Genomic DNA, 23,750 nt, shown 5'->3' with positions numbered 1-23,750 from the left:
AAGAGTACTCTGTCTGCATGCATGCTTGCATGCCAAGAAGAAGGCATCAGATCCTATTATGGATGGTTGTGAGCCACCGTGCGGTTTCTGGGAATTGAACTCAGGACCTTCGGAAGAACAGCCAGTGTTCTTAAGTGCTAAGCCATCTCTCCAGACCCCCACCTTATATAAAATTTTTATAAGGTATAAAGTATACACATGCATACACTTATCAAATGTAATTTATGGGAATTGATTTTCTCTTTCCACCATATGGGTTCTGGATGGTAGCAAGCATCCTTACCCTCTGAACCATCTTGTTCCCGCTTAAAAGTCTCTTTGTACATTTTGGAAAACAATCTTTTATCACATGTAGAAAATGGATTGCTTCTTGTTCTTTTGGTAGTGTCTTACAGGATGGAAGTTTTAAATTTTATCGAAGTCCAGTTCACAAATCACTCATAAGTTTTGTCCTTGGTGTTCTATTTACAAAATAATCACAAATCATCCAGGTTTTCTCCAATGCTGTTTTCTAGGAGAGAAATAGTTCAGGTCTGATCCATTCTGAGTTAATGTTTGTGAAGAATGTAGGTCTGTGTGAAGATACAGTTATTCATATATGGAATCTAGCTGTTGCAGAAGCAGTGGAAGAGTTCTCTTTCTCCATTGTGCTGTCTTTGTTCCTTTCTCAACAACCAGACAAAGGCATTAGTGTGGGTCTATTTCTGGGCTCTCCATCCAGTTCCACTGAACCTGCTGATTCTTCTGTCACTGCTGTACTGTCCTGATAACTGCAGTTTGTTTATAAGTCTTGAAGTTGGATAATGGTAGTCTTTTCACTTTGTTCTTATCCTTCAATATGTGTTGACTATTTTTGCTCTTTGTGTCTCTATATAGCTGTTAGAATTACCTTATCAATATCTATAAAATAACCTGCTGAGAGTTTGATTGTGATTGCATTGAATCTGTTGATCAGCTTGGGGGAATTGTATGTGGGTATAATAAGAGTCTTCTTACTCTTGTATGTGCAAAAACCTTCCTTACACAGTCTTTTTCTTTCACCAAACAGTTTTAGTGTATTCTTACATAAATATTTCACATGCTTTTTTTTGAGACATACTTAAACATTAAAATTTTTGGATAATAATATAAATACTATTTGTTTTGAATTTAAAATTCCAGTTGTGTATTGATGGCATATAAGAATACAATTGACTTTCATATGTTAACTTTATATTCTGCAACCTCATTAGTTATAAGATCTTATATTTTTTGTTGTTCTTCTTGTTGATTGATTGTGTGTGTGTGCATACGTGTGTGCATGCGTGTGTGTATGTGTATGTGTGGTGTTGGAGCTTGAGTTCAAGTCATTATACATGCTAAACAAGCACTCTATATAAAACTACATCCTTATCTCTGTTGTAATGCTTTGGATATTGAATTTGTTAAAAAATAATTTTATGACCTTTTATTAGTATCCCTGAGTGTTTACAGTAACTTTGTAGTTCTAACAGTTGCAAGTATTCAGAGTGAATCTCAAGATAAGCATTTATGAGTAACAATTGGCTTTCTTGACACAAGGCTCTGAAACTTTTAGACTTTTATCAGAAACCATTTAGTCACAGAGACCACAAGTCGCTTGCGTTATCTTGCTTCCGTTGATATATGTATCATTTTTTTATCATGAGTTGAGGGCTAGAGATGGAAAGATAGTGGTTAGTGGTTTGGACTTAGTGGGGTCTTTTAATGAAAACTTAGAACAGAAAAAATGATAGAATAATGAATCCAAATAGCCAAGGGTAAAATTAGCCAAAAATTAGTAGCTGGGTTCTAGTAGTATAAGACTAATATAAAAAGTTAAAATCAATAAATTAACAACTATTTATGAACAAAGAGTAGGGGTTAAGTCTGCTAGGTAAGTATGGCTGGGATGGACATGCAAACTTCACTTTCTTTTTAAAAAATCTCAAAGGACAGAATGAATATTGAGGCTGAGCCACTGGTAGGTAGATGCAGATCATGGGGAAATTCAAGAGCAGGTTGTAGAAATTTAACATGGGATTTGTTGACCAAGACAAATATCAAAAGAATGAAGACAGTTTACAATGTGCGTGCATACGCGTGCGTGTGTGCATGTGTGTGTGCGCGCACACATTTGTGTGTGTGTGATATTATATGCATAAAATACGGAACACATATTTGGAGGAGAGAGCCACCAAAGAATCAAGATTGAATTTAGTGTTACTACAAGTCTTGAAGCAGGAGAGCAGAACCATTGGGAAGTCAGTCTGGGGAGAGAAAACTGCTTCAAACCCTTCATTGAAGGGGGTGGTGTGACATGGAGTCACTTTGGCAGGTCACTGACAGTGAAGTTAGTGGCTGAAAAAAAGAATGATTAGCCAGGATGGTGGTGAACTCTCCTGGTGAGGGAGGGAGCAGGGGAGGGAAGAAGAGCATCCACAGGAGGAGTAAGCAGAGGGAAGCAGCTCTCCCCCATCATCACTCTCTCTGAACTCTTTCTCCCAGAGAATGTATTGCCATGACTGATTAGGGGATACAAAGTCTCAAGAAATACTAAAAATTCAAAACACTCATACCAAAAGGCAACTTTCATGCCCACGTTTTTCTTCAAGCCATAGCTCTTTTCTTTCCTCCCCTCAATAATAAAACTTGTCAAAAGATGTTTATATTGGCAGCCTCTGTTTCTTTGCAGGCTGTCTTGAGCCCACTGCAGTAGGACTCTAAACCTCATTATCCTGTTCACCAAAACCACTCTTCCACCTGAGGCAGTGGCCATCCCTGCTGGGCTCTTTTGGGTTGCCTGCTATGTGTGTCTGTTCAAAATGGACATTCAGGCCTCCTGCCTTATAACCACTTAGTTCTGGCCCTTTGGCTGGTCCCCGGTTCTCTTCTATCGCTCTATGCTCTAAATATTGGTGTGCCCAGGGATCACTTCTTGCTTATCTTTGTCCTACCATAATTTATTGCATCATTGCGTGTTTACACCTATGGCTGTAGGTGTTACATTGTAATCTACATGTTCCCAGGTTACCGTATTTCTCATATATTTCACATGACATCTACTGAAAACCCTGACATTGTTAAAACTTTTTTTTTGTTTGTTTTTCGAGACAGGATTTCTCTGTATTGTTTTGGAGGCTGTCCTGGAACTGACTCTGTAGACCAGGTTGGCCTCGAACTCACAGAGATCCACCTTCCTCTGCCTCCCGAATGGAAACTTTTTATAAATATATAAAATGAAATTTTGGGCTGAGAAGATGACTTAGTAGATGAAACGCTTTGTCCTGCAAACAAGCTTGTTTCACAAGTCAATCCCAATTCCCTCTTCTTCCCCTCCTCCCCTGCTCCCCACCAATCCCCTATCCCATCCCTTTTCTGTTCCCCATGGAGGGTGAGGCCTTCCATGGGGGATCTTCAAAGTCTGTCATATCATTTGGAGCAGAGTATCCCTCTATGTGAAGTGAGCTCCCAAAGTCCATTCATGTACTAGGGATAAATACTGATCCACTACCAGAGGCCCCATAGATTAACCAGACCTCCAAACTGACACCCATGTTCAGGGGGTCTGGAACGGTCCTATGCTGGTTTCCCAGCTATCAGTTTGGGGTCCATGAGCTCCCCTTGTTCAGGTCAGCTGTTTCTGTAGGTTTCTCCAGCTTGGTGATTATCCCTTTTTATCACACCAGAGTTCAGCTCAGTGTTTAGCTGTGGGTGTCTGCTTCTGCTTCCATCAGTCACTGGATGAAGTCTCTAAGATGGCATATAAGGTAGTCATCAATCTCATTATCAGAGAAGGGCATTTAAGGTAGCCTCTCCACTATTGCTTAGATTGCTACTTGAGGTCAATCTTGTAGATCTCTGGACATTTCCCTAGTGCCAGATTTCCCTTTAAACCTATAATGGCTCCCTCTATTAAGATATCTCTTTTCTTGCTCTCCTCTGTTCTTCCCCTAACTCTATCTTCTGCTTTGTAGTTTCTATTTTATCCATTTTAATACTTAGGCATTTATCCTTCCTTTATTTGACACTTCTTATATCTAGATAATCTTGGGTCTTCTTTTATTGATTGTGTTTTCTCTTTATGGATGTCCAGCAATTGAATCATATGCTAGATTTTTATACAGTCATGCTCATTTGGGTTTGTTTTCTTATAGACCTCAATATCCTGGATTGGAATTCTCAAAATCTTGTTGCTATCACCCACAGATCCTCCATACACATCTCATCTGGAATGGTCAAAACCACAGCAGGAATGAAAATATAGACTTAAGCCTCTTCTCTATTTATGCATCGTCTGTGCCCTGGGTCAGAGGGAGGGATCGTGCCTGGCTGTTGGCATCAGCGATGGAGAAGCGCAAGTCCTGGGACATCTCCTCACCATGTTCCTGTGCAGCAACTTCTAGAGCGTATTAATGTAGAGAAACTAGATTAAGGGAGGTACCTGGAGCTACAGGAAGCAAGGGGACACAGAACTGTTTTCTTCTGAATGGCATTTCTTGAAGACTTCAGGGTAACTGGCTTCATTTCCCTCACAATCTTTCTGTCATCTTGGTAACTCTTAATTTTCTTCTACTCCAGTAGGTGTTCAGATCTTCTGATATGTGTTCTAGAGGGCACACATATGTGGTGACCATGCCTTCAGCATGAAGCTCAATATATTATTCAGATAATTTGAGAAACTCCCTTCAAGCCAAAAGTTTCTTTGTATCCATTATTACCTTCAAAAGGGACTTTTTTTTTCAGAAACCAGTGCTTATTGGTATATATGGAATATGTTAAACTTTTTGGGGCTTCCTAACTTACAGACTTATGACATTAGAGTTGGGAGGTACCACACTCAGACTTGAGTGTTCACTAGACACCCCTGCAGGACTCAGAAACATAGATCTCTGTCCCCTCCTGCATTTCCTCATATTAGGGCATGGGGGGATATAATTTATGCTTCAAACTTCCCCAGTGAGGCTAACAATTCAGGGCACCAAGAGTACAGATGTGATTTAACAGCTTTTTTTAAACCAGAGAAGCTGCCTAAATTTTTCCTATGATGCTATATAATTGGTCTCAATATGTATTGGTTTTAGTACTAGCCTCCATCCCTGTGTATTTCTTGAGGTAGATTTAAATCAGTAAGGTTCCAAAGCTTCTTACAGACCAGCTAAGTAGCTGGGAAGCAGATTGGAAAATTTATAACTTTTGATTTTTCAGGCCAAACTTCAAATCCCTTGGTTGGTGTTGTCAGGTCAGTTCTGTGCAAATGCTGTTTTTGCAGCTGGCATCAGTAAGGATTGACTTTGATATCCACAGGAACACCAGCATGTTTCATAGCAACTGCTTTGGGCTGCTTTGACCAGGCTCTGTGCCAGGATCTGTGCTCTATACTTGATGGGCAAAATCTTGTTTTAATTTCCATAATAGTGGATTCTTATCTCAATGTTCTTTTCAGATGAACAAACTGAGGCACTAGAAGGAAGTCACGTGATTAACAAGTGACGGAGTCATGATTTAAACCCAGGCAGCCTGGCCCCAGAGCCCATATTGTCGGTTAAGGTGTTATTTAGGGTTGTGCCTGAATACTTAAAAAGTAAGACATCAGATGTTGAGAAATTGCACCCACAGTTGAAGAAGTTCATTTCCTGACTCCTTACAGAACACCAGACCAGCCCTGAGATCACAGTCTGTGGGAAGATGTAGGATCTGCTCTATGGCTCTGAAACACACTTCATTTTTCTGAGCTATTCAGCTAGTGCTGAGTCCTTTTTTATGTATTAGTAGCACTGAGAACACTAAGAATTGACGTGAAGCTTAACACAGGGACACACCTGTCAGAAAAGGCAAATAAAAATCCTGCTTAATGTGTTATAGCAAATTAAGTTAGTAGTAAAACCATGCTGCTGAACTAATATGAAATCTCAAAAAAGAGAAATATCATTTCCTAGATATTATATGTAAGTTTCCTGGGGGGAATCTTGTAATTGTCTAATTTTGTCTTTTCCATGACTATTAGCGTAATGTTAAAGCTGTTAGGAGCATCTATTTTGTTTTCAAATTTAAAATCTTGATAGACAAATCCATTTTACTTTTTTTTTCTTTTAAAGACAGGGCCTCACTATATAGTCCTGACTGGCCTCAAACTTTCAAAGCAGCCTGTCCCTGCCTCCCCAGTGCTGGGATTAGCTGTATGTGCCACCATACCTGTTTGAACCTAGGTTACTCGTGGAAAGATCCCACCTTTCTAACCAAAGGGATTTTTATCTGTGTTTGGAACTGTCCTAATGGGTCTTTCCATAGTTTCACTAATTAATTAATTAGCTAATTAATTAATTAATTAACTTTGAGATAGGGTTTCTCTGTGTATCATTCCTGGCTATCTTGGAATTCACTTTGTTCACCAGACTGGCCTTGAACTCACAGAGATTCACCTGCTTCTGCCTCCCGAGTGCTGGGATTAAAGGCATGTGCTACCACTGCCTGGTTCAGTTTTATTTCGAACTGAAGTTTCCTCTATGCTTTCTTATGCTTTTGAGATAGGGAGGCTTTTTCCCCTCCCTTTGACACATGAACCTGCCTCTTCACCTCTAATTCAGCAGGTCCAGATTGGGTGTTGTTCACCATTATGATGTTTGGATGGCCCAGCATTATGTTGAAACACTTCACCAAAAGGAGGCTGTGTGTGCTCTGAAATGGTCACGCGATGGCAGACTACTTCCCGGTGGGTGTAAGGACGGACTACTGGCAATATTGGCTCCACGATCCAGGGGCCAGTGTGTAGGGCCCAGCACTGAAAGTCATACCTCAGTTTACAGCAGTTAAGGTAAAAGATCCAGTAGCCACTAGGTTTGCTTTTGTCAGAGATCGCTGGGCATCTCAGATAAAACAGAAAAACAGCCAGGCCTGGTGGTACAGACCTGTAACACCACTCATTTGGGAGACTGAGACAGGAGGATTGAAAATTCAAGTCCAGGCCATAGAGTGGATTCAAGGTCAACAGGGGCACCTTAGTGAGACCCTGTCTCAAAACAAAAAGTAAAAAGAGGGACAGGGCTATAGCTTCATGGCGGCATATTTGTCTAATATATGCAATGCCCCAGGTTCACACACACACACACACACACACACACACACACACACACACACACACGGACACGGACAAAACACAAAGTGAGGGATCCCCTTATGATGGAGGGAGCAGGCAAAGTTGCAGAGGTCACATGGGGTTTAGAGCATTTGCTGCTCTTCCAAAGGACCTGGGTTCAGATTCCAGCACCCATGGGGTGTCTCAGAATCATCTGTAAGTCTCCTTCCCAAGTACCCAAGTACCCAGTGCTTTCCTCTGACCCCCACAGGTACCAGACACATGTATTACACATGCAGGCATGACACTCATGCACATAAAATAAATACATTCTAAAAAATAAAGAAATGAACCGGGCAGTGGTGGTGCACGCCTTTAATCTCAGCACTCAGGAGGCAGAGGCAGGCGGATCTCTGTGAGTTCCAGACCAGCCTGGTCTACAGAGTGAGCTCCAGGACAGCCAGGGCTGCACAGAGAAACCCTGTATTGAAAGACCAAAATCCAAACCAAAACAAAACAAAAATTTATAATTGTTTGGAAAGCTGTTATGTCCACAGTTCTGAAATTTGGAATTTATCTGAATTTTTTTTGTCAGAAACAAAACATACATTTTTTTCATATGAGAGCAAACACTAAATGAAACACAAAACAAAGAAAACAATCCACATCTCTTTAAAAATGTCAACTAACTCTGTACAATCCAAACCAAGACAAAACAAAAGGGGTAAATCCAGCACCAGGGCAGCAAAGCCTGATGGAATATAAAGAGATTAGTGAAAACGCTACCTAGGGGCCTGGGGAGATGCTGCAGTTAAGGGCACCTGCTACTGCAAGGGACCTCCAGCACAGCCCACAACTCCTGCAATTTCAGTCCCAGCCTCCCCAGGTACCCGCACACATGTGTGCGCAAACATACACACGCACACGCACGTAGATAAAAGTAAAAAACATTAAAAAATGAGGATGATGTAAAGTGCGTTGAAACATGAGAAGATTTTATATAATAATAACAGGAGAACAAATCCATATGAACCCAATGTTTGTTACTCTGTAAAATGTTTTGACTCACAGAAGATAATATGCAAAAGTGAGGTTGATGGACAAGATTTGGAGATGAGTGCGACAGAAATAGTTGTTAAAACACTCTTTGAAGTTACTAGCCATTCCAGTTATCAGTACAGATATGAGATATTGATTCTGATCTTCAGTTGATGATAGAGTTATTTGCACATATTGATCTTCTGAAGTGTATTAGGATTTGAGACACCTGCGATCTGAATTTACAGGTAGTCACTTGCAGCTTTCTTTAACGTACTGTTATCTGGAGGACAAGGACTCAGGTCATAAAACGAGGCTGCATTTCAGCACAGAACCCAGAAGAGCCAGGGCCTTCTCCAGCCGCAGAGTTCAGCCCCATGGGTGTGTTGGTGCAGTTTTTCCATTATATGATTTTGCAGGTTTATTTATTTTTTGTTTGTTTCTGTGTTAAAAAATACTGACTGACAATTGTTTGCCTAATTTAGGGAAGTCTTCTACTGGCCATTTTCTCTTTTAGCAGTGGCTTCTCATCCGTGGGGAATAATTTCTGAGGGTTGTACCTGCCCTCAGCTAGGAGGCCGCTACAGCTGCTGACTTCCTTGTACATCTCCCTGGCGAGCTTGCTTTCTCCAGGTTCACCTGCCTGCGTTCTCCTTAGGAACTTTATGGGTCATGGAGTGGTGTCCCCAGCAATCTGAGGTCTTTGTCCTTGGAAGAGGAATGAAGGATGGACACCTACGTGTTTTGCTTATAAATACTGGGAAGAGTGTTCAGACTCCGCGTGCACACACTCATAGGCAAGCTTTGTCTTAAATTCCCTGGTTCATTGTACTAGAGCCCATTTGTTTTCTTGGTCCTTGGATGACTTGGGATGGATATAATTTTTAAAAATACCCAATCCTCACTGTGGTTGGAGGAAGAGTGAACAGAACATAACACAAAGTCTAGAATCAGTTTAGGCTCATTTGCCACGCATTAGAAGTTGCTAGCATTCGGTATTTTGTGGTCCTCATAGGTTTGTTCTCTCATCTGAGTGCCTAAGACAAAGTAGATTGCAACAGGTCAAGGTGCTTCCAAGAATGATATGGCCTTGTGGACCTGCTCATGTCGCGGAGGGGGAGGGATATTTAAAAAATGAAAGAAAGTTGGGAAGGTGAGAGGGGATCTGGGAGGAGTTAGTGGAGGGGTGAATGTAACCAAAACACACTGTATACATTCTCAAAAATTAGTTTGTTACATTAAAAACTTTCTAGTTTTCAGATGAGACATGGCTTTTTTTGGTTCATAGCAAAGATCAGTATGTAGTGTCATTGATGACACTTGCACGAAGAAAACAAACTTACAACACCCCCAGCAACAGTATTCTTAGAATTTGAAGCCGCAACCTCTGAGGTAAAGGTGCCATTTCCCTCTACCTAGTAAGTTAAAATTGGCACTGATGTGTTGGGAAAGGACTTCAAGAACACTGTTGCTTTCGTGTCAAGTGTCATGTTTCCAGAAGTATCTATTCAATTTAAATCAAGCTAGCTTTCAAACCTTGCTTTTGAAAATATCTGGGTTTTTCCATCTTTGCTATTCCATTCTTTTTTTCTTCGTTCCTTTTTATTTTTAACACATAGTGGGTAAAAAGACATTTTTAAGTGCTCATTGTATCTATTGATACAGGATAAAGACGTTATCCTGAGTGTGGATTTAAAAAAAGCATTATTTTAAGTTAGAATTGCACATTTAAAGATTCTTGTGCCTGGACTTTGTGGCAGAAATCAAGGGGAGTGTTTAACTTTGTGACAAGAGAGTTCTTTAAGTGACAACTTTCTGTAAGAACAAACGCGGCAGCCATTTAATGTTTCTTTTTATGAGAATTTTCTGACCAGGAGATGAAGAAGGATAGTAGCAAAAATGCTTGAAGAAGTGTGAGAACGAGGCTATTTTATTTCATTTTTTAAATAGCAAATCACTTAAAAAGCTTGAATTTTGAGTGTCTGTGGGTGTGTGCACTTGTGAGTGAAGGCGCCCTGGGGGTGGGGTAGAGGCAGTGGTTGCTCCTGGAGCTGGAGTAACAGGTGTTTGTAAACTACCCAACAGGGAGTGCTCGGCGGTATAGGACTAGTGCATAGATTTAACTGCTGAACCATCTATCTATCTAGCCCAGAGAGAGGGGCCATTTTACTTTGCTTCTTTACCTTAAAGTGACCTTTTAAAATTAAATTGTGAGTTGATTATGTGTTCAGATTTCTTCTTTTTGCTGAAGATCTTGTACCATAGGACAAGATGATGTCTCAGTTTACTTGTGAGAAATCTTGCTTCTGGCCTTTAATCCCAGCACTTGGGAGGCAGAGGCAGGCAGATCTCTGTGAGTTCAAGACCAGCCTGGTCTACAAGTGCTAGTTCTAGGACAGCCTCCAAAGCCACAGAGAAACCCTGTCTCGAAAAACCGAGGGAAAAAAACCCCAAAACAAAAAAACCCAAACCAACCAACCAAACAAACAAACGAACAAAGAAATCTCACTTCTGTGAAAGGTGTCCTCCTCCCAAGTTTGATTTCAGTTATATCATCAAATACCTCCCCACTCAATTCTTATCTTGCCTTGTTATCTTTCATATCCTCTTATCCCTAGCCTCTTCATCAAATTACCTTTATTTATTTTTGGCTCAACATTTTGATTATAAAGGTCACTATTGGGTTAGGCTAGGTTTTTCAAAGTGTTTTCCAGGTCATGCCAAAGTCAAAAGGACTGTGCAGTCAGGTAAGCTTGAGAAATGCTACCCACTATAGCCTCATCCTCCAAACAGCTCCAGTGCATACAACAACTCTAAAATAAGATGAGTTCTGAAGTAAAGAGTTGACTTTAATATTAACTCAGAGTTCCCCAGCTAATGTGACCGTTGAATGCTGTTTTCATTTTTAATATCTATTAACCTTGTGTAAAGTAATTATAACTGAGAGTGTTCTTTGGGAATAATGTATAAACGAGCAGAAGGGAAGCCACATGAGATTTGTCCTTTATTTTATTCATAAATACACTTCACAAATTGTATTCTAAAAAAAAAAAAGGGAAGCCACAATCTCCAGAATCCGGTGAACAAGTCTCGTATTTGCATTATGGAAGAGTTTTTGGACCCTTTAGCCTTAAACTGCATCAGTTTATGTGATCCATCTCTTGGAACCCATCCCAAAGGGTTGGCCTTGGGCGAGTACTGCAATGGCATTTCCTGGCTATCTGAGAGTGCAGAAGATAAAGCTAATGACAGTGGAGCAAGCGTGGTGGTGTAGGCTGAGGCATAGTTTCCTCTAAGATACTGGTGTGAAATCTCTGTAGGCTGTGGATGTGACAAAGGGTTTGTCCTGATGTGATGAGTTTCAGGTTCTTGGGGGGAGCTGGCCTGGGTTATGCCAGCAGGTCTACATCCAATGTCAAGTGTCCTGTGACTTGTAAGAAAACCAGAGACCAGACACAGAGGAATCAGTGTGCTCACAGAAGCAGGCTGGATGGTGTGGGCATAAATCGAAGAATGGCTTCAGCTGTCAGGAACCAGAAGTGGCAAGGCTGAGAATCTTAGGGTATGCCATCCCACCCATTCCTAGACTTCACACTTCACCTTAAACTGTGGGAGAGTCAGTTTCTGGCACATAACCATCCAACTTGTGAGCATCCGGCTCATCTAGAGGATTTCAGTCAGTCATAAAATAAATGTTCTGGCTTCAAAAAATGGAATTCAGTAGAGATTAGTCTATTTATTTTAATTAAAATCCTAAATCCATATTAAAGACTATGACATGTCAAAAATATCAGCCCAGAATTTCTCTAATAGAAACTTCATTTTGTAGAGCAGGGAGTCTGATTCTTGGGTGTTATCAACCATATTAGGGTACTAAAGTGAGGAATCCCATGTTCTGGGTTCCACTATATTAACTAACTCTGTAGGTGTGTCCTGGGCAGTGGTGATTGTACATAGGTCTGTGAGTCCTGTGGGCAACCGTTTCTGAAGCCTGTGACTAGTGTTAATCAGTCTGATTTTTCCTTCTTTGTTGGCTTCAAGAGTTGACTCTTAGTGTATGTTTTTGGATTGGACAGGAATTGTTTATGCTTGTCTATATACATACATGCATAATTATATATACACATATAAATATTTCTAATGGAAATTGGTGGAATTTGCTCCCATGATCCCATCTCAAAATGGCCATTGGGATGATGGCTGTCCACTAAATTAAAAGTGTTGAGCAAACGAGGCATTTTTTTTCAAGAAAATGTTTTGATCACAATTTATTACTCTGTCCCTATGAAGGCATGACAATCACTGTGACCATCATGTTGGTGACATCAACCCAGACTCACAGACAAGGGGAACCAAGATCACCTAGACAATCCAAGGCTAAAATGAAAACTACCAAGGAACGGGCTGACTTTCTGTAGCATCCTTTTCTTGGCTGGTCAGGCACTTCATTTATATCACCTAGACCTCAAACTCCTGTTCTACTTCAGCCTTTGATGTTATGTTTCATCTTAGTCTGAAGGCCAAGAGGCAATGCACAGCTGCTTAGGGCAACTACCCTTGAGTCATTTCTGGTAAAATCTGTCCCTTCAGTTCTTGCATATAAATAAGAATAGTGGTATGGAGGTGTAACAGTGGGAGCTAGTTTTTTTTTTCCTGTTCACTCCTACACTCCAGAGCAGTTCAGAATGCCTGAGTCCTTCAGTATGCTTGCTGTCAGACAGCTCTGCTGAGGGTGAAGTGCGTTCTTCAGGGAGAAATTCCCCTGTCCTGGGACACATGGAGGACACTCGTGGCCCTGGTTTTCTAATCTCCCTCCTGCATTATCTATGCCATTGCCTTCTGACTCTTCATTTTGCTCATGGAGATTGGCCCAAGAACATTACAAGAGAGAAGCATGTGTGGTCATTCAATTGATTTTATTTGGGATTAGATGTAGAAGCAACAGCAGGTAAAATGAAATTCACACATCTAAAATGTGCCCTTCATGGTTTCAATTATCCACTTGAGATGCTTCTTTGAGAGAGAAGTATAGACGCCAGGCCCTCGGGGATCTCCACACTTCTCATTCATTCCGAAAGCTGTGATGCCTCGGAAAACACCATCACATACCAGAGGGCCTCCAGAATCTCCCTGGTGAAAGAAGAGGGGTGGGATGAGGTGAAATTAATATATGAAGAAGTTCTGTAGCATCTAGTGTGAAGATCAGCCCAGAATTCACTGAAAATTACTGCTTAAAACATCAAGATGCTTAGCAATATTTTAATATTTATAGATTAATGAAAACCAAAATGAAAGCTATATTATGTATTTCAGTCACTGATTTTAAGATTGGTTGCCTTTTTCTAGAAAGTCATCCCTCTTGATCATCTTTTCAATATGGAGTGAAACAGGCAAACACAGATGATAAATTTAGGAAAAGAGTAACTGTGGTGTTTTTTGGTTTCTCTTGCAGATAACTATATGCCCAAAGAAAGAAAATCGAAGTCCCCCTTCCAGGGAAAAGTTGGTTTTGTATCCGTATGAAGTAATGGATCATGCAAGAACTTGTGGCCATCCTTGCTAAGGTACATTCCCTCCTTGGGAATGTGCAAATTCAGCCCATAGGCTGGATTCCTCAGCAGCCAGCCTAGGGCACTGAAAGAACATGGAACATGGAAATAACTCTGAACCTCCAAGGGTACAGGGCCTGGTGCTGGGGAGGGACATCCCGGGATGCTGCTGTGGCCCAGGGTGTTGCATATGATCCCCTAAGAGGGAAAGTCAGGTTCCTGGGTGCCTTAGGTGGAGGATGTGGGAGGCAATGAGTCGGGGAGGGTCAAGTAAAAAGAAGAAAGATAAGGACAGAAGCCATTTCTTCTTGGTATTTAGCCAGCATTGGTCCTGGAGACAAGGCATAGTTCCTCTGACTTCTTCCCTAATGATAGATAGACCCACTGCCCTAACCTCTGGAGATTCTGTGGAGTCTTGGGGAAAGGCAAGAACTAACAAGCTGGAACTGAGGATTTAAAAATTTGCAAAGTATTCTTTTTAATTCTTGTCTTTAATCAGGCCCTTTACTCATGTTTTTGGGGACACTGGGAGGGAGGCTTATACATTCTCAGGTGAGAGGGTTATGACTCAAATGGTTTACTCTGCTCAATGTTAGGAAGCTTTGGGGTCTAGTCCCAGGTCCCTGGCCAGACTTGGGAATGGCTGGCAAATGTCCACAGCAAAGTCAGATGAGATTTTTGGGTTGTGATGAAGTGGAAAAGATGTAAGGCTGTCTAGGAACTCTTTGTAATTTTATGTAGCTTGATTGGATCTACACAGAGTAACACAAAAACTGAGAAACACCCCACCATTTCTTCTAAGTGTTTTGTTTCTTTGTTTGTTTTCTTTTTCGATATATGAAACAAAATGAATGTAGTAGGTCACCCACAATCCTTTCCAAGCAGTGGATTCTTACTTTTACTGACTCTTTGGAGCTGAGTGTGATATTTTATTCACCTAGATCTTACCAATTTTCAAAAAGTACGGTAGAATACTGGGTGTGGGTGGTACAGGCCTTTAATCTCAGCACTAGGGAGGCAGAGGCAGGCAAGTCTCTGTGAGTTCCAGTCTAGCCTCATCTAAATAATGAGTTCCGGGGCAGTCAGAGCTACATACTTGAGACTCCCTTTCTCAACAAAGAGGCAAACAGACAAACAAACAAGTGCAGTAGGAAACTGTAGAAGTCAATGCCCCTAGAAGACCAAGCACAACGTCACACCATCTCACCCATGTGCCTAGCTCTGATAGCTAACACACTCCATCTCACCCATGTGCCTAGCTCTGATGGCTAACACACTCCATCTCACCCATGTGCCTAGCTCTGATAGCTAACACACTCCATCTCATTTCACTTACTTTGCATGAGTCCTTTCCACCACGGAGGTTTCCTGCACAAATCATATTTAGTCCAATTACAGGATTAAAATTATAGTGTTTTTCATCATTGCAGATTTTTCTGTCTATGACAGTAATGTTGACTTCTCTCAGAGTAGGAGAGACAGGTGAGTTATTCTGAAATTTCCCCCATCCTGCAACATGGCATCTGGTTCCTGGTTTTACATCAAGCTCCTTTTTAGGTAGGTTTAGGATAGCCACATTTTTGTTAATGGTTGCTTTTTTGTTTAACTGTAGGAAAACAAACATAAATAGTTAAGAGTATGAGATTTTTTGGTAATCTGTTTAACTATATAAAGGTGTGCTGTATTTGTTTATGTTGTGGAATATTTGTTTAGCTATACAAAGGTGTGCTGCATTTGTTTAGCTATATAAAGATGTATTGTTGTTTCACCTTGCCTGCCCCAAGGCACCTGAGTGGTCTAACAAAAAGCTGAATGGCCAATAGTGAGGGAGGAGGTATAGATAGGACAGTAGGTAGGAGGAGGAATTTAGGCTTGGGAAAAGAAAGAAAAAGAGACACCAGGGAGATGCCAGGGGCCAGACAGACAGACAGAGAGGAAGCAGCAAAGTAGGACAAACAGAATGAAAGAAAGGGAAAAGCCCTGAGGCAAATCCTAGATGAAGAGAAACAAGTTAAATTAAGCTAGAAGAGCTAGTGGGAGAGCCAAGTTAAGACAGAGCATTCATAATGAATAACAAATCTCCGTGTCTTTATTTGGGAGCTGGTTCCTGGCCCAATGAAAATGCCGACTGCATTGAATATTAATGTTTGAACTTCTTACCTATCCCTGTGGGGCTCCCTTATCTGTACCAGATGGGGTACTAGGAACATACTTTCATGTAAGTGGTGAGACTTTAGAAATTCTGTGACTGAAAGAGACAAATCAAAGTTACATACCTGTAAAAGTTGCAGATCACCTTCATGTGTATACTGGTCAAAGCATGGGTAGGGAAATGCTTTCTTAATGGATAATGTCTGTTTTTCTGGTTCATCCTCGTCTATTGTGTGAGCTCCAAGGATGACTTGAGAACCCTTTTCCCTGTAATAGATACAATACTAGTTGTTGGTTAAATCAGGAACTGGTCCCAATACGTGCTGAACAATTTCATTATGCCATTTATGTAAATGCTGCTTTTGGAGAAATTACGTAGCTTGAAAGAATATGCCTGTCTTGAAGGGTCTGGTGTATATGAATCTGTTCTCATTATCGCCTTAGATTTATGTGGTTTTAGCAAGCTATCCAGGGCTGGGTGCATTACAAAGAATAGAGGTTTCCTTTGGCTCACAGTTTTGGAATTCAAAGCACTGCGTCAGCATCTGCTGGGCCTCTCATGGGGGACTTGTGACATGTCAGCTCATGACAGCAAAGTGGGAGGGGTGAGGATTCATGAAAAGGATCAGCTGGGTGACAGAGAAAGCAAGAGAGTGACGAGAAACTGATCTTGATTTATAACAAGATACCCTTCACAGTAGCTGTCCAATTCCAAAGCCTACGTTGACCCTGTTACAGAAAGATCTATCTCTTAAAGGTCCCAACTACTTCTCAGTTTTGTCACTCTAGGGACCAAACTTCTTGCAAACAAATTTTTGAGAGGACAAATGACATTTGAGCCATCACACGTATCTCCAACAGTGTATTTATAACAAGATAACTGAAGTTTATGGAAAAACCAAATGAGAGAAGTTGATGGCAGCAAATCCAAATCGTGGGTTTGTTTCCACTCTTTCCCTGATTAGCTGTGGCAGAGGACTAGGCTGCAAATCCCTGAAAAGCAAAGCTCCCAGGAGATCCAGAGGCAGGAAACAAAGGCAGCTGGTAGCTAGAAAGCAGTTCCTGGAAGATCTCTTTGTAAGAGATCAAACTCAGGTGGGAAAGCTTCCAGAAACAGAAAGCTTAGCAAGGGATCCTATGCGCATGCCACACAGGGTGCAGATGTTTCCTGATGTGTTCATACTTACGGCTCTTGTCATTCACAACACGTTATACACCAAACTGAGCAATACTCACATTGCCTTTTCTCCATTGTTCCAGCTGAGGTTGGTCTCACATAAGACATCATAGCTGTACATTCCCGAACATGCTTTGATAATACTATGTTCTATAAATTTCATGGTCCCAAAACCAAGAGCCACAGGTAGCTACTAGGACTTTGGTGCATGACCAAAAGAGTAAATTTGCAATTTTAGTTAGCTTCAGTGAGATGGAACTTATGCTGTCCATGTAGTATTGTGGCAGGAGCACAGGCACTGTGGAAAATGCCATTATGATGATAGACAAAAGACGCCATTTGGCAGAGAAGGACAGGAATCCCTTCTCCATCCACATGGGCTTCACCTGACAAACAGATTATGCTCTAGAGAGATGGAAGAGGTAGGCGCTGTGTAATGACTTATACAGGGTTGGGAGAGTCTAGCGGCCCACTGGTACTTTTGCTCTGTCCCAGTTCATTAGTTTATTAATTCTCAGGAGTGCGGCTCACTTTATAAAATAGCCAAAAGCGATTTTATTTCTCCTTAACAAACCCACTTATTATCTTTCTTTTCTTAAAAAATCTTGGATACAATGTATTTTGATCATAGTCACTCCCGTTTCTCCCCCATTTCCTCCCAGATCTACCTCCACCTCCCTCTGCCCTCCAAGCCTCTATTTTCTTTGTGGGGACCTCCAGACAGAGCTTGCAGATACTGTATTCCTCATTGACTGGCTCCTTGTGACAATTCTGGACTTAACTTCCTTTCAGATCAGTGTAACTTGTCAAGGACTTTATGTGCATATGAAAATATTAGTGAATTTCCAATGTGTTAGTGAGGTATAGACTTTTTATTATTTCTCCTCATTAGAATATTTCTACAAAACTTTAATCTCAAAAACTTACGGGTTGCAATGGGCAGCAGTCAACACCCAGTCTTTTGCAATCAAAGTGCCAGCACAGATGTTTTTCCGACCAAGTTTAAGTAGGACCATATAAGGTCTTGAATGAGGAACCACTGTATCTCCTCCAATGATTCTTACACAGCCACCTGGTCAATAGAAAAAGGCAACTCTGGTCAGTTCCCACTCCAAATAGCTCCTCAAAACACCCTATTTCTGGGACAAGGCATGCCTTTTGAATTTGGATCACCTGTGTTCACCCTCCTCTTTTCCTCTATATAGACCTTCCAATGTCTGACCCTACGTCTTGGCCCTTTGGGGCTCCTGAGAAACCCCTACTGTCACATTCACAGAAGCCCATCATTGGTGTTCCAGGAACCATTATTCTGGAGATGTGTCACAACCTTAGCTTCCGAGCTCAAGCTTTGCAAAGGGTAGAGAGCTGTGCAGTGGTTGATACCATCAGCAAGCAGTTGCTAGAGGAGACGGTGGTGCTGATGCAGCTCTAAGTGTCCCTACTCCCTTCTGGATAAGTATTAGTTAACCAGAGAAGCAGGGTAGGAATGGATTGTAAAAGGCTGTCGCTTTCCCCTGGCACTTAGAGGCCTTGCAAAAACAATATACAAATTGATGTTAGCAACTTGTATTTGTGACCCTCCATGAAGACTTTGGTCATTGCGAGATTTTTGCGTGTGAGGAGCACCACTCTCATTCACAAGCAGAGAGAATAACATTGGTCACGCCTGAGGTTCTGCTTCAGTCCTCAGGCCAAACATGGTTGGGTTTAAACCCTTTCCCAATGAGCTTTAAGGAGCAGAGAGAAAAGGAATAGAGGTGCTATAAGTAGATAATCCACATTATTAAAACTTGCATGAGCTGGACCAGGATGACAGACACTGTTGGAGAATAGAGAGGCACACAGGCACAAGGAGAGTGTGCACACCAGTGGAGAGGACCTCGTATGCTTGTGGAAGGGCTGCAGTTCTTCAACTTCTACATAAGATATTCTTGGAGTCTCCTAAAATACTTCTCACTGTTGACCAAGAGTTATGGTGTCTTGAGTAGGGATCAACACTTCTTATTCCACAAATAAGTCAAACTAACTGCCACATTCACAAGTATCAGTGGTAGGCCAGGGACTTCTCATCAGATTGAGGAGGGTGAGAGGCCAGGAAGAGGGCACATGGTCTCCTTCCATAAGGGAATAGGGAAGACAGAATTTTAGGCTTCGGAAATAGACTTGTATAGAACCAAAAGAATTTTGGCCACATCCCAAGTTTCCCTGGGTTGACTCTTCCAGAGCTGGACTACAAAGGAGAATCTGTGGATGCCAGGGATCATGAATTCGAGAACATTCTCTTTTGTAGAGCTCTGTACCTGAGCACAGGCTAGCCCGAGCATAAGGCCAGGTCTGCCACTAGCAGGACTTCTGAAGGTTTGTGGTAAGGATTAGAGCAAGTGGGAAGCGTTTAAAAACTTGCAAGCCTCTCCCCCCACCCTGAAATTAATAATTAAGTTAGTAGAATTTCTGAGGCAGAGGCTCTGTGTTGTTCAGGCTATATGTTTAAAAAGTCCTCCACAGTATTCTGACTAGTCATGAATATGAGGCACTGCTTGTTGTTTCTTTCCTTCTAAACACAGAAAACAAAGTGTAATATAAAAAAAACCTGCTTTTGTGGTTTCCTTTGAAGAATACGTACAACTGGATTTTTTTAAAAGCAAAATTCAACTATAAAGAAAAAGAAAATCTGCTCTAGTCTCTAGGTTTGGGGGGGATTTGACACGACTGAGTGCCTGTGTGCTATGCTCTGCTGGGCATGTGTCCACTTTTGGGCCCAAACATCTTTCAACCTTGTTTTAAAATTCATTTTCACTGTTGGGAATAAAGGTTAACTCTAGGACATCTTTTGGAATTTCTGCCCACCGCTTCTATCTCTAAAAGCATATGGGTCCTAGGAGAAATCATGACTGCCTCCATATTTATCAACCATTTTACCCCCACACCAAGCTTCCTAGGAGGGTCTTCAAGGAACATGGAGAACCACTCAGAAGCTGTTGTTCTCCCAGAGTTAGGGCAAGAGAAGCGATGGTGTTCCCACAGGAACATGGTGCGTTTTCTCAGACAGGACTATTGGTTACTACTTAACTACGTGAAAGGAGCAGCCAAAGAGAAAATACCACAGCTCTCCTGAGGAGTCAGTGACAGGTCTTCCCCAGAGTCTGGAAGACTTGCCAGGGAATCACTGACCAAGAGAAATATCGAGAAGCACCTACCAGCCCTCATGGCATCTGCTGTCTAGCTCAGACTCAGCTGAGCTCTTCAAAGCTGTTTGTGCAGTATTTGGAGAAAGAACTCAGTATTTGAAGCCTCACCATGACTTCCTTTCTCAAAAGATAGATCTTGGTTCCCCAGCTCAAGAGCATTTCACTCATTCGTTTGCTCATTTTCACATTATCTTTTAAAGCAAAATTCAATCTATAAATTGGTAGAAATCACCAACTGGTTTTGCTAATCTTTGGAAACTACAAATAAATATTTTTTCTTCTAAAATAAACACAGTTAAAAAAACGAATGCTAAACACTCACAGCCTTTGGGTATTCAATCAGTTATAAAAAGGCATCATTGTGAAAGCATCACAAAAATCTGCTCCATTATGGTTGCGATGGAAATGGCACGAGTCTGTCTTACCTTCAGGAATTAGCAGAAGAAAAACGACAGTGGCAAGAGAAGACACCCATGGAGCACAGACGCTCTTCATTGTGGCTCACCCCACATCAATCAGCAGGGAACTCTGTCTTTGTTCCTTTCCGCCTATATATGAGCCTACAAAGGATGTGGTCTCATTTCTTCGCTTTCAAATTTCTAGGTGTAGACTTGGAAAACGAAACTAAAAAAGAGGAAAGCAGACGTGATCCCTCATCACAGGGTGGGAGCCGAGTGTGCACATGTTTGACTGTGTTAGTGCTGCAGGGTGGAGAGGGCCAAGGCCTCCTATCTGATAGTTGAGGGGGATCTTGTTCTATCAGGATATACTTCATAAGAAGGAACTAGACACGACTCGATTGGAATATTTTCGTCACCAACAATGCATCCATTAGCAGAAGCTCCTTGGAAACTTAATCAGAGCTTCAGATGATCAATCAGGTGGGGGTGGGGAAAGAGAGCTGAGGGGGACTGCTGGGGCCAGGCAATTCTGAGGTCAGGTGGAAGCTTGGTGCAAGGGATCTCCTAGGAGTCTATGGGGAGGACCCCAGTTCAGACTCCTAGCAATGGTGGATAAGTAGCCTGAACTGGCCGTCTCTGTGACCAGATTGTCATCAGAGAAGAGTTATCCAGCAACTGATGGAGGCAGGTACAGAGAGCCACAGTCAAACATTAGGTGGAGTTCAGGAATCTTGTGGAAGAGGAGGAAGAGGAGAAGGAGGAGGAGGAGAAAGAGAAAGGAGTGTAGGAGGAGGAGGAGGAGGAGGGAGTATAGAAGGAGGAGGAGGAGGAGGAAGGAGTGTAGGAGGAGGAGGGTTCAAGGACATCCCAGGAAAGCTCACACAGTCAACTAACCTGGAATCACAGGGGCTCACAGAGACTAAACGGACAACCAGGGAACCTGCATGGGACTGACCTAGGCACTCTGCATATATGGTACAGTTGTGTAGCTTGTTCATCTTGTGGGACTCCTAACAGTGGGAACAGGGCCTGTCTAGGACTCTTTTACTGCCTTTTGGGACCCTACTTCTTATACTGGGTCTCTTCATCTAGCTTTAATACATGGGGAGGTGCTTAGTCTTACTGCAACTTGATATATAACATGTTTTATTGATATTCATAGGAGACCTGCCCTTTCCTGGATACAGATGGAAGAGGAGGGGATTGGGGATGGGAGGAAGGAAATAGGGGGAGGGACTGGAAGAGGAGGATGAGGGAGGGGATGCAGCCAGAATGTAAAAAAATAATCAGAGTTTTAGATGCCAGGGAGGTGTATCAGTTGGCCAAGTGCTTGCCACATAAACAGGAGAACTCTGAGTATGGACCCCAAGAATGTACACAACAATCTGGGTGCAACAGTGTGTGTCTGTAATCACAGAGCTGGAAAGCCAAGATAGGGAGATGTATCTGTAATGGCAAGCTCCAGGTTTAGTGAGAGACTCTGTCTCAAAGAATAACGGGAGGTGCTTGAGGACGGTACCCAGTGTCAACCTCTGGTCTCTTCATACGTATGCATACACACGTGTGTGCACACGTGCACACACACACACACACACACACACACACACGGAGTTTTAAAAAAATATTCTAAATATGGTCACCAGACACATTTCTTTTGCACTATTTTCTTGTGTTATAAGAATTGATAAGGAAGACACAGGAGAAGATCCAGAGGAAGATTTATGGACAGACATTCCTGCCTCAGTTTTGAAGGAAAGCAGAAGTTAGGTTATTTTGTCCTAGCTTTGGGATATGTTGCTTCCCTAAAACAGACAGAACACATGGCCCGTCTTGGGAGGACAGTGCTGGCTTGATTTCTAGAATGAAGTCTTGAGCTGTCTGAGCCGAGGAAGTGGTCTCATAGTGAGGCCCATGGCTGTATGTTCCCCCAGGATATCTGGTGTTAAACCACACAGCCCCATGGTTAACACCCTCATGACTTCAGAGCCAGCGTGTTCTTCTTTAGAAGCCATGTGACCTTGGAAAGGACCAATGCTGAAACACCCGTGGTTCTTTTTCCCAGATCTCACAGTGATCAGGGCTTTATCATTTTCAGTAATAGCAGTGAGATACCCCGCTTCTGGTTTTGGTGAATAGTTCTCTTCTCACTTTTTTTTCCCCTTCAAAGTCACACTTGCACCAAGTGATAACAGAGACTGTCAGTTTTGTTTCTAAGTAACTGTAGGCATGGTTTCTCCATTCATTCTGGCTTCCAATTGCTTGGCAAGGTGTAACTCATGTACTGTTACTCCCCTCATTTAGGGCATGCTTCCATGGTTGTATAGTCACTATTATAATCTAACTGTAAGACTTTTTGATTTTCCCCAAGAATCTTTGATCAGTTAGCTGTTACCCCATCAGCGCCTCTCAAATCTACTCTTTGTCTCCACAGAATTGTCTGCCCTGGGCATTTCAGATAAGTACAATAATAAAATAAAAAGGAGTCCTTTCTGTTTTTCAGCTCATTATTTTCATTTAGAATAACACCTTGGAGAGTTCCTGTCAATATTTTATTTCTTTTTATTACCAGTAACATTTCACTATATATGTAAACCACATTTTATTTATTCATTCATTAGTTGACTCTTGAGTGTGAACATTTATGTATACTTTTTAAATGTGAATTGCTGTTTTCATAAATTTTGGGGGTCCGTACCTACTAGTACATTACTGGGTAGTTGGGTAATTGCACAGTAGCTGCGTGTTTAACTTTTTTAGGGACTTTAAAACTGTTTTTCTAAAGTGGAGATACCATAGCAGACTTTCCTTAGTAATCTACAAGGGCTCTGATTTATGTGTGTCACTGCCAATATTGCCACTACGTTGATAATCCCTTCTTTAGAGGGTGTGAAATAGCATCTCATTGTGGTTTTGATCTGCATTTCCCCAATGACTAGTGATGTTGAGCTTCTCATGTGTCATTCATATGTCTTTGCTGAAACATCTATTTGCATCCTTTGCCTATTTTAAAATTACTGTCTTTTTACTAACAAAGAATAAGCATTCTTTAAATATTCCAAAGACAAGTCCCTTTGTAATTTTGTGTATAGGTGTATGTCTGCATATCTAAGAGAGGACATTGGGTCTTCTGGAACTGGAAGTGGTTGTGAGATGCTAAGCCCTGAACTCAGGTCC

The 23,750-nt window shown here is 41.7% G+C and overlaps 2 protein-coding genes across 2 annotated transcripts; one reads left to right on the top strand and one right to left on the bottom strand.

The window, feature by feature from the left end:
- Nucleotides 1-2,383: 2,383 nt before the first annotated feature.
- Cdc20b (cell division cycle 20B) lies at nucleotides 2,384-9,248 on the top strand. Its single transcript, XM_013125505.1, is given in 7 exon segments — nucleotides 2,384-2,402; nucleotides 4,155-4,222; nucleotides 4,225-4,308; nucleotides 4,311-4,387; nucleotides 6,588-6,738; nucleotides 6,740-6,811; nucleotides 9,126-9,248. Coding segments are annotated over 7 exon segments (594 nt in total).
- Nucleotides 9,249-13,007: 3,759 nt separating this feature from the next.
- Nucleotides 13,008-20,747, bottom strand: LOC101841676 (granzyme A). The gene is made up of 5 exons (XM_005065473.4): nucleotides 20,601-20,747; nucleotides 17,915-18,059; nucleotides 15,936-16,077; nucleotides 14,996-15,265; nucleotides 13,008-13,240 (listed from the first exon to the last, which is right to left on the bottom strand). The coding sequence occupies exons 1-5, from the start codon at nucleotides 20,668-20,670 to the stop codon at nucleotides 13,079-13,081; spliced, it is 789 nt and encodes a 262-aa protein (XP_005065530.1). The 5' UTR covers nucleotides 20,671-20,747; the 3' UTR covers nucleotides 13,008-13,078.
- Between the last annotated feature and the right edge of the window lie 3,003 nt (nucleotides 20,748-23,750).

The sequence above is a fragment of the Mesocricetus auratus genome, unplaced genomic scaffold (assembly GCF_017639785.1).
Source record: "Mesocricetus auratus isolate SY011 unplaced genomic scaffold, BCM_Maur_2.0 Super-Scaffold_100020, whole genome shotgun sequence".
Classification (NCBI taxonomy): Eukaryota; Metazoa; Chordata; class Mammalia; order Rodentia; family Cricetidae; genus Mesocricetus; species Mesocricetus auratus.
The sequence above is the reverse complement of the archived record's forward strand: the minus strand, read 5'-3'. Positions and strand labels throughout refer to the sequence as shown.